Genomic DNA, 11,530 nt, shown 5'->3' with positions numbered 1-11,530 from the left:
AAGAAATGTATAATGCACTGCATGTTTAAAATATTTCATGTACATTGAAAATAAACCAAAGCCATGCTAATTTTAACATTATTTTAACCAAACTTTGCACTAATTTTCTCCTAAACTAAGTGCGTTCGACAGATCATTATTCTATGGTCAATTTATTGCTAATTTTTTATAGAGTCTGGCATTAACTCGTCAGGGTAGCCAGAGGAGTCAGAAAGAAATGAATTGCAGTCAGGTCTGCATTGAAAATTGTTAGAAAGGTACTCATTCATGATGAGGGTATAGACATAATTCAATGGAGTGATTCACTCAGACTCCTATGTTGCAATTCATTTTAAGACAGTGAAAAGATATGATGGCAAAAAAGAAATCCTCTGAATTTAGTCACACTGTTGTAAATAAAAAAGCAAGATTTACTGCCCCCGTTTTTCATGAGTTGGTTAGCTAATAGAACTCTGGTCCATTAACTAGGTAGTTGAGGGAGAATCTTTCACTAAGGTGAGGATCACTCTCTCGAGAGCACACAACAATGAACCACACAAGACCCTTGCAGAGGGATGAGGAGCAGGTGAGTAGTGTGCATCCACTCAGCATGAATTCCTTATTTCATCAACTTATCAGTCAAAAGGTTTAATTAAGGCTGCTTATTTTTCGTGGGCTTGAGAAGTAGGCGACAGATCGTAGAATGTAAAAATACACGTCTCTTTATTTTACAAATATTTAGACAATTGACAACAATGAAATATTTAATGACAGGTCTACTCCACTGAAATAATCGCTGTCATGCCATACCCAAGTTGTAGCTGTCTTCAGGGTAGAAGTAACAGAGACCCCATCCTATAGTATGTACCTAACTGACTGGAAAATCACGCGAGGAATAAGGAAATGATATTTTTATGAACAGAGGAAATATTGGAAAATTGGAGAAATAACACTGAACAACTGTAGGGACTTCTCCAAATTCATGGGCAACACTAAAAGACAAGGTTATACCAAGTAACTTGAGACAATATTCAGAGAAATAGTAAAATGTATTAACAAACTTTAAAAATTCATAAAAAATTGGAGATTGCATTTTAATTTTAAACATCTCTCAATAAAAAGATAACAGCAACAATTTTTTCATAGCATGAAATGCATGTAGATTAATCTGATACATATCATCAACATGGAATACTGTTTAAAGCTCATAATTAACAAATTACATGCATAATGCATATGATAGTATATGTATAAGCATTCTTGTACACCTAAACAAGAGGAGATAAATTCATACAAAATTTGAAAAACCCTATACAAAAGTTTAAAGATGATTTAATTAGGTACCTATGCATCAGCAGAAATACTTCTTCAATGAATGCCTGGACTCATAACAGAAAGCTTGCTTTATAATTGCCTTGATATAAGTTCACTTATAAATATAAAGTAGCTTGCATTGATAAACTTAAGTGAGATTCATTCATGGAGTGTGGATTGCCAAGAGAGAAAAAAACAAAAATGGTGGAATGCAAAGAGGAGATAAGGAAGAAACGCGAGTGAGACAACTGCAGCTGCCACAAATAAATACCATGTTGTCCACTTGAGGATGCCACTGCGCACGTTTTGACACATTTGTATGGCTGTGTACACTTGTGCCTGATCACGCAAACACATTTGAGTACATATACACACTATTAAATAATTTACAGATCATTATACAAAGATCTCTTTCCCTCCTATATATAATATAAATGGACATATTCAGCTTTGTGCAGCTTTAATGAGTAAGTGGGACTAGATATTTTGGTTAAACAACGCCTTGAAACCAATACAAGCCACCAGCATATGAATAAAATAAAGCTGATAATAAATAACACTATATACCATGAAAATACCTCACCTGATGCAGCTTCTACTACCAAATATATCCCTTACTTTGGCTAAACACAGTCGAAGGTCAAAATAACCCTTCGGCATCTCTGACACTCCTCAAACTGCACACATACATATTTGGCTGGAATGTACACACACAACAACACAGGTGATGCATAGTGATAGTAGCTCTCCCACACAAAGCTGGCCTCCACCACCCAATCATTTCCTCAAAAAATATAGAAATAAAAGAGCAGCCAACAAAATGACTTTCACTTGAGATCCTGCTATGCAATTGTTCCGAGTTTTAACTAGACAGTAGCAAACAAATGCCTTCAGCTTAAAGCCCCCGACAGTAGGGGGCTGAGGCCCACAAACATAAGAACATGAAAGACACGCAATATAAATTTTGTAGCGTGCGCACATCACAGCCCTTCCACTATCCATACCACAGCTCGTACATACATACACACACTCTTAGGTGAAACATAACAACAACATCGGCACGCACAAGCCGCAGGCAAGATACAAATCAGCCACAAGTGTATCCCCTCCAGACCGTACGCACTGACCCAACTCCTCCCCATGGTAACTCCCGCCAGGCCACCGAACCACAGCGCAATCAAAACAACAACAATGACAGAGAGAGATAGAGGGAGAGAGCAGCAACTCCCGTGTCCAATACAACCGCGCGCACAGCCCAGGAAGCAATAGCTAGAGCGATGTGAGGTTGAGGAACTTAGGGGTTTTGCTGATGCCTCCTTTGGAACCGGCTGCCTCCCAAATCACCACACAACCATCGGCAGACGATGCGTACAGGTGCTGCGAGTCATGAGAATACGCAATGCTGCAAAGAGAAGCCCAGCACATTCAGTCAAACAAGGGAGTCCAACAGCTTGAAATTTGAGAATTTCCTGAGATTACTATGTCTTTAAGGCATGATTTTCATTAGTTGTAACAACCAATATATTCACCACTGGTAACTTCTCGAAAGACATTACTACATTGCGTTGCCACATTCCTGATGAACTGCAAGTGGCTGACATATCACATCTTGAGTCTCACTAGAATTGGCAAGGGAATCAAGGAACCTGGATAGCATAGTGGCCTGGAAAGCCTAAGGTCCATGGCTCCACCCATAGTATTTTTATTCCCACAGCTATTACTGTGAATTACTCTACCATTCACACGGCAGGCTTGAAATATTACACAGTAGACCCAAAATTCTTCAACCAATTTGATTCATCTTTCAAGGCTTCAACTGATGCATTAAATCCAGAGAACACACTTGTAGCAGAGAGGAGGCTGATGGAATATGTGAAGGGTGCAAAGGTGATGGGATATGTGGTGAGGAGTAGGAAGAGGGAACTCGAGGGACGAATTCTGCAATAAGAAACCCATGGAAATGCCATAGCCATAGTGCCATGCCTAATGGGCCAATCAACTATCCACCAAAATATGAAATAATAGATGTGGTTGGAAAGCAAAAATTACCCTTCCTCCACACTAAAGCATCTTATTTCAGCTGAACTCACCTCTGCTCCTGAGCCATTGGAAATTTTAATTGGGACTAGGAAATTCAAAAGGAAACCTGATGAGGTTTATTGAAGTTTTGATCTAGAAGGATACTAGCTAGTTCAAAAAAGTGTGAACATGTTGTTGACGTCCTCGTAGAATCAAAAAGTGCAAATGTACAGAATGCTACATAGATATATGAGTATAGTCAATAAAAATTCATTGCAGTCAAAATTAATTTATGGGAGCAATTTTTTTAGAAGCCATCTCATTAAATATTGACGGAATTAATCAAAATCTTTCCAGACAACATCAAGAAATCATGGAAATCTCATGTGCTCAATCAGATTTATTCACAAGATCACCCTTCAAGGCTTTGGTTGATGGGCACTAGGTGTCATACTCATAGATTTGAATCCTTGAATAGTACCTAAACGTTCATATGAGCACCAGGCATTGGGATGGATTTGATGCATTTTCAAACTACCACAAGGATGGCAGCAACATTCGCAATCATTGCAATGAAAAAAATTCCCCAGAAATGGGAATCAAGGACTCTGGATCGCAGAGTGGAATGCCCATTGGCCCACCCAGAAAGCAGTAGGGTACACGGCCAGGTCCAGGGGAATTTTTCCACATAGAAATTATTGTGATTTGAGCAAGGTAATGCATTACTCACCTGATTATTGGCTTAGTCAGCATATCACAGGCTATTTCCCGAATTAAACATAAGTCCCATGTGCTCCACAGCCTGTAAGGAAAGAGAGAATGTAACACATAAATAAATGAACGCACTTCTTGACCACTTATTCCATAGGAAATGCTATAATTTCTCTTTAGTGTTGGCCAAAATAAGGAATATACTAATTCCCCTTGAACGTTTTGACAATTATACAGTAACCCTCAGCGATTGGACCTAAATTATGAAACTGAAGAGACAATATCAATTATTTATTACTATAGAAAGTACATAAAAATTAAAAATTTCATAACTACTCAGTTCTGACATTGGTCACGTCTGGAAAAGACATGGAATTGTAGCTCCAGATCTGAAACATACTCAGCAGTCCCTCACTTTATGATATCAATCCTGTCAAGTGGACTGATTAAAGTGCATTTTGTCGTACGTTAACCCTGTAATATTTCTGGACAAGGAATAAGTTGAAAAGTATTAGCATAGGTCATTGCTGATACGTTAACATGTATTTCTCTAACAAATTACACATTTAAATATTAAAATTGATGATACTTCCTGTGAGTGGAGACTAAAATAAGCAAAATTTGATATTTTAAAAAGCACTACAGAGATTTTACCCTGAATCTATTATTAGTCGAAACCATCATAAAACAAGGGTCTACTGTACAGAACTTAGGTTCCTGATCTGGAATTTATGGGTAAAAGGAAAAACTGGTTATTTGTTCAACTCCAGTTCCAGATTGTTTCCATGAAAACGATGTTCCATATTGTGCAATTACCGGTCTGAAATTTATTTTATTAAAGATATAGAGATGAAGCCGCTATCTTCAAGTTTCTATCCAAACTCGATTTTTTCAACTTCAATCTCGAACATTCCTTTTTCACTTCCGGCCTATAATAGCGTCATCTGTCCTGTGTGGGAGGCTTTTCTCTAAGGCCGGTAAATGGGCCTCAATCATCAATAAAGCATCTCACTCAGTTGATCTTATTAGAAAATTTAAGGAAAGCCAAATGGTTCCAAGCAGTGATTCCAAAACTTTTATGTGCAACCATTTGTAAATTTTTACTACTACAGTAAACTCTTGATTTTACGAAGCAGGATTTTACGAAGTTTTCGATTATACGAAGTGATATTGCGGTCCCGGTGAAAAGCCTATGCTAAATACATGGCGCTATTCGATTATACGAAGTTTTGATTATACGAAATTTTTTGAATTTACGAACCTCGGCTCGGTCCCTAGTAACAAATGGCATTCGTTTATACGAACTACGGCGAAAAATTTGTCAACAAAACTAGTTACGCCGGCGTAAGTAGCTAAAAAATCAGCGCTTCCAACTGTGGTCCATCAAAAGTGCGAAATCTTAAATGATAATGCAACTTTGGAGAGAAATGGGTCGCCAAAAAACTCACTGTGGGAATTTAGGGGGAGTAGGAGTTCAGTTAAAATATCGCGGCTGACATTATGCCCCTATTTACGTGCCTGTTCGTAAACATAGCATCGACAATAATTCGTAGTTTAACATGTCAGGAAGGTCGCGCGGAGTATTTCGTACACCCCTAATTAACCCTTTGCACTGCTGTGAACGTACTTCGAAGACTACTTGACTACTTTTCGCCGAAGCACTTCGAAGGGTCCCTAATCCGGGACCCTTTCCTCGACGAGCTTACCCTCGCTTGCCCCTGAAACTGGGCTATTTTTTAATGCATTACCTGACGCAACCCTGGGTTTCAAAGGGCAAAGGTGCCGTGGGGGGGAAAAGAGTAAAGTGCGTGTTACTGTGGGGCTGTGCGTCAACCAAACGGGCACGGACAAAATAAGCCCGTTGTCATTGGGAAATTTGAAAGGCCACGGTGCTTAAAACATGTAAAATTGGAAGCCCTCCCCGTTTTTTACCATGCAAATGAAAACAGCTGGATGACCCGAGAAATTTTCCAGCAAACGGTTATACGTCTACAGAGAAAAATTGCTGGAGAGAACAGCAAAATTGTTTTAATAATGGATAATGCCACCGTTCATAAATACGTGGAAGATCTAAAATTGGCTAATGTTGGAGTCCTCTTTTTACCCCCGAACTCGACTAGCAAGTCCCAGCCCTTGGACCAAGGAATTATCCAAGATTTTAAAGTCCTGTACCGGAAGAAGCTTGAGCGGCATTACTTGCGATGGATCGGTATGTATATACATTCATCTATTTTGCTCATGTGCGTTTGGATATCGATTTAGATATTTTTATTCATGATTACCATTCTTTTAAATCTATTTGCTACTTTTATAAATGGGAACAGAAATTAATAACATCCCGAAATGGACGTTGATACATGCAATCCGCGCCATAATATCTTTTCGTGTATATATTGGCCTTTGTGAATGAACAACTTAAATATCTTAAGTATTGGGATCTATTTACCGCCAATTTATATTTCAGGCTTCTCGTAATGAAGACGCACTTCCAAGTCTAACCATGAAATTTCTTCTCACGCGCTTCCCCGTTCTCCCATGCTGGGGTTCTGTCTTTCAAAAGCCTTTGTCCCTTCCCTCCTGCCGCCTTTGGCTGATCTTGCTGACACCCACCTTACGCATCCCAAACCCCTCCTTTCCCAGCATTTCCCATTCACTCCCTCCCTAAGGTGACTGAGCTTGTGTGAGTCGAAAAAAAATACGGCCCCCAAAAGTAGACTGAGGCAGAGCTGAAGGCCATTTCCCCACCCTTCTTTGTCCTGCCCCCTTCACCAGTCCTTGTGATGACCACACTTCTTCCCTCAGGCAATCCCCATCCCACTCTTATTCACCCCACCCACTGGGAACGTTCCCCGATTGTGGAGAAGGGCATGGTTCATCTTTACCTGCAACGGGGGGAAGTTATTAACCGGAGAGAGGCGGAAGAAGTATCTTCCACTATCGGGAAAATGGTGCCGCGCTTATAATTGTCTCTCTTCTTCTCAGCTGACTTTTCAATTGAAATTATTTTCTTTGCTCTTTCCACACTATATTTATTTACGATTATGGCGCGACTATTTTTTAGTGCTAAAACTAAGAAAATCTTTTCTCTATGTCAATGATCCTTTGCCTAACTTTCAATACGGCGGAGAAAGGAACACGAAAACTAAATGAGGTGACGGTACAGGTTTTTGCGTGCCATTTTTTGGGAATTCACGCTAGTGAACCAATACTTAACCACGTTGAGAAATGATAAAACGTCTCTTGTAGGAAAACAATCAATGTGGATAATAACGTTTCTATCTATCTTTCTCCGATACTGTAAGATGTTTCTCCTGTCGTTTTCCGGTTGGAACCTTGCCCCTGTTGGCATAAAAGGAGAGAAACATACTACAGTAAAACTTTGATTTTACGCAGTTGGAGGGACCAAAATATGGGCACTGTGTAAAATCAAAGTGTGTAAAATCAAGAGTTGGTATTGAGGAGGAGTATAGTTTTCAGGATAACACTAGCTCCTTATTGCTCAGAAAATGAAGCCTAGTAATCTTATTTACTCAAAAGCAACACCACAGATGACGTGTTACCTTAAGAGAAACAACTTTGCATTCCTGAACAGTGTTTCGGATGGTTGAACAAAATGGTTGAAATGCTTTCTGACACTAAGATTACTTCTGTTACCCAGGAGAAATTTCGGAATGGTGATACTAAATGGTCGCAGAGAAGCTAATTTTCGAAAATATTCTCATTAGAAGCAGTTTTCAGGATATCCGTTTAACCACCAGCAGATAAACAAAGATTGGAGATTGAAGAAATGAGATACCTGAGGATAGTCATCCAAATTAACCCCATTAACAGGGTGCAAAATTTTGGTAATACATCACAAAGGCTTTACACCCTGTGGGCCTGGGTTCAAGTCCTGGCAGTAGCAGAGACTTATCAGAGATGGCCCTATCCCTACTTGAGTCTAATGTGGAGGGCACTTCCAGTGCACCACTCTGTCCATCAGATGGGAAGTTAAGTCCTGGTCCCTTTTGAGCTTATCATTACAACCTGGCTAATGCCAACATAGGGTACCTATCCCCCCAGCCCTTACTTCATGGCGCTAATGACCCAAGTTGTTGGTTACCTCCAAATAGCATACCATAGATAATACGGAGCACACAGGACCCGGGATATTCGGAAATTCAGATTTTTCCGGTGCTTAGATCACTTTTTTTAAGTGAGCTATTTAAATGACCACGCAACTGCCGTCATGCCGCCCGTGATGAATAAAAAATGACTAATAGTCCTGAAAAATGTTCCTTCTTTATAATTTATATGCATTAAAAAAGCATTTCCCCATGAAATTTTAGCATTAGTAGATTGACTCTTCCGGGAATAGCTTCTCTGTCGGCATTCTTCCGCGAATTCAGCGCCGGGACCTTCGACTCACAAGCCGTGTGACTCAGCTTCACGTAATATTTTGCTTCCCCATATCTGATAACAACACCGGACACTTTTTGTATTTCGATTTAATGGTACTAAGCCATTCCTGAGTTTAAAGGGACTGCCTTATCTCTCACGTCTTGAATTTGAATTCAATGATTACATGACGATTGACGACGCGAGTTATTTTCCGAGGGCATTAACTCCCGTTCCGTTAAAACGCTTGCCACCAGCGGAGTTAAGCTAATAGCTATTTAAGTTCCAACCATGTTTAACTTAAACTGTCTGACAATGAGATACAAGTTGAGTCGGTTCTGATAAGCGCGCAGCGCAAGCAATTTTCCCTCGCCTCCATTTGTCCCGCAGATGTGGGGTTAGCCTGGGAATGAGACAATGCAGGCTGCTTTTACCATCGTGTTGAATCACCATCGACTTACGTCCATACTAGAAGTACGACTATCTTTTCTGGATCACCTTGGAAGCCAAAATTTTGGCACGGGAGTATTTTTAACGACTCGAGTGATCATTTCGCGGTTATATTTCGCAGGGGCGACGGAAAACATAGCGTTGGCAAAATTCTAGAAAGCCTTGCGTTGGGGATAGATATTCCGTAGCTCATAATTGTGGATATAGACAGCGTCGATCAATAAGTCGAATAATAAACGAAAGGTGATAATGTTAATATATCCAGCGATCATGTCTTAATCAAAAGTAGTTACGCATACACGGCGATTGCCGTGTGTTTTAGGTTTCGATATCCTTCTACGGCGAATTTGAACTAAGAGCGACATTCGCGTTCGTAATGGAGCCTGAAATATTACTGAGAGGGCTCACGGGGAAGCAATAATTAGATTCGCGATGTATTTAGTTTCACGCTCAACAGCGCGATGTCATTTCAACGGTTCCTGTATTCATTTTTGCAACTCATTGAGACGAAATAATAACCTAACTGCATATTGATCTAGTCGGATTTTCAAAACAAGCCGAAAGACAACTGCGTAAAATCAAGATTAGCGACCTCTTAGGGGTTGGGGTTATGCTGCACAAAATCGAAAAACTGCGTAAAATCAAGAAAAGATGTAAAATCGAAGTTTCACCATTGCAATTCCCTATGCTTTCCGGCCGGACTTGAGTGCCGCTGCGTAAAAACGAGACTTGATGTAAAATCGAAGTGCGTAAAATCGAAGTTTTACTGTATATGAACAGGTCACCTCACACCCGGTATGAAGAATACAGTCCTGATGAAGAATTAAGTCTTTTATGGCAACGTCTGCGAAGATGTTGGAACACAGTAGTCGGACGGAGAACTCAAACAGAATTTACTTCAAATATTCGCCAGAAGATAATCACATCCTACGTTATTTATGATCGTAATTGAATCTCAGTGAAAATAGAGCACATTCTGCTGAAAATACGAAGTAACTCGAAATATTAACTTACGAAGGTTATTTTGGAAACGGGCTAAGACCCTTGTTTTTCTTTTTTTTCTCGTCACTGAACGATAGAGGGCGACATAAATGGCGGTTAGGCCGGCTGCCGCTAAAATTCCGTGGGTGTCAGAAACAAATATCTATCGTTTGCATACTTAATAGTAGCTATTGGCTCCTAACCACAAATTTATTGCTGTAAATTCTTATAATAAACATTGCAATTCATTATTTGATTACGTTTTCTAAACTGGTCGGGAATTTCTTTAGCGATCGTTGATGTTGAAGTATGAACAAGAAATGGGAATTTTATGGTGGTATAGTTATTTAACGATTTTTCACATCATAAATCGATAGCAAAAAGCCTTTTCTATGAATTATACCGAGAATAACCACCGAAAACATTTAAATAAGACCACTAAAGACAAAAAACGGCGGAAGAAACAAAAACGAACATTTTTTTCGTGACTTATGAAAAAGGTTTGAATTTACGAAACTCGATTTTACGAAGTGCCAATTTTCCGGTCCCACTGACTTCGTAAAATCAAGAGTTTACTGTAATAATTCAAGAATTCATTTTAAGTTGATTTTTTCTACAACCCAAATGTGTATTTCGAGTGTTTTCCGAATGAACAATAAACATATTTTGTACCAACTTTTTCTTAGAAATAACTGAAGAGTTTTTAGGTAAATCAATCTTTCGGTTCAAATTTTGATTCTTTTTCAAAACGTCTATCTTTTTTTATTTTAATTAAAAATCCATTGCCAGAAAAATCGATCGAAATTTTTCCAATCACTAGTCTTGGAGTGAGGTCATGTAATACATGGAATGTTTGCATTTCATGCAAAATTGCATACCAATAGGTTTTCTTTGATGGTAAGTGGTGGGCCAAGTTACGAATGGACGGTCATTTCCTGTGGCACCAAATGTGTGGTGGTCCGGTTCGAGATTAACCAATCAACCAATATGCCCTCAAATGGTGTGGGGGACTAGTGGATGCACCAGTGGGTCATGGTGCAGAGAAAACGTGTTAAATATGTATACGGGATGGAGGAGAGTGGAAAGGAAGGACCGCTGCCGTTGTTACCTGATGATGCCACTGGACAGCCCTGCCACCACTGCATTCACCGAGATGCCCTCTGGAGCCGTTGAGAAGCACAAGGAGGTCACCTGCAGCCCCTTGCCCACTTCCACTCTGCCGAGGGGCCTGGCATTCACCGAGTACAATCGAATGCAGCTGGAGCCCCCTGGCGCATCACTCACGGTTGCTATGTCACCCAGCGTCTCGCTCACGCTCACCAACTTCACCGGCACCCCTTCGCCAGGAATGTCTCGAACGTATGCGAGGCTGCAATGACACCAACATGCTTATTACATCGCAATTCTTCAACAGAAATAAACTACACATTCAGGCCTACACTGAACTATTCTTACTCCCAATGTTACACAGAATTACTCATAATAGTCAAATTTTACTGTGCATATTCTACTTGCAATTTCTTTTTGTTCTAAGAGGATATAGAGGACATGCTGCTTGAGCAATTAATTCTCTTCAAATACATAACTCAAGGCACTGAAATGAATCAAACGGAGAAACAACTTTGCGATTTTCCACACTCTTGTTTCTTCGCAACCCATTCTGATGTACTTGATGTCAATCTCAAGAGCTGTCTTGAAA

The 11,530-nt window shown here is 39.9% G+C and overlaps 1 protein-coding gene across 3 annotated transcripts in view; it reads right to left on the bottom strand.

The window, feature by feature from the left end:
- Nucleotides 1-678: 678 nt before the first annotated feature.
- LOC124157044 (lysosomal-trafficking regulator) overlaps nt 679-11,530 on the bottom strand; it is a 107,476-nt gene continuing 96,624 nt past the window's right edge. For all 3 annotated transcript variants that reach the window (XM_046531516.1, XM_046531518.1, XM_046531517.1), the window contains exons 42-44: nt 10,940-11,200; nt 4,043-4,114; nt 679-2,695 (exon numbers count right to left, since the gene is read on the bottom strand). In XM_046531516.1, coding sequence (XP_046387472.1) covers nt 2,563-2,695; nt 4,043-4,114; nt 10,940-11,200 — 466 coding nt within the window. In that variant the 3' untranslated portion in view covers nt 679-2,562. The remainder of the gene's footprint in view (nt 2,696-4,042; nt 4,115-10,939; nt 11,201-11,530) is intronic.

The sequence above is a fragment of the Ischnura elegans genome, chromosome 4 (genome assembly GCF_921293095.1).
Source record: "Ischnura elegans chromosome 4, ioIscEleg1.1, whole genome shotgun sequence".
Lineage (NCBI taxonomy): Eukaryota > Metazoa > Arthropoda > Insecta > Odonata > Coenagrionidae > Ischnura > Ischnura elegans.
Note: the sequence above shows the minus strand (reverse complement) of the source record. Positions and strands in the feature narration are given on the sequence as shown.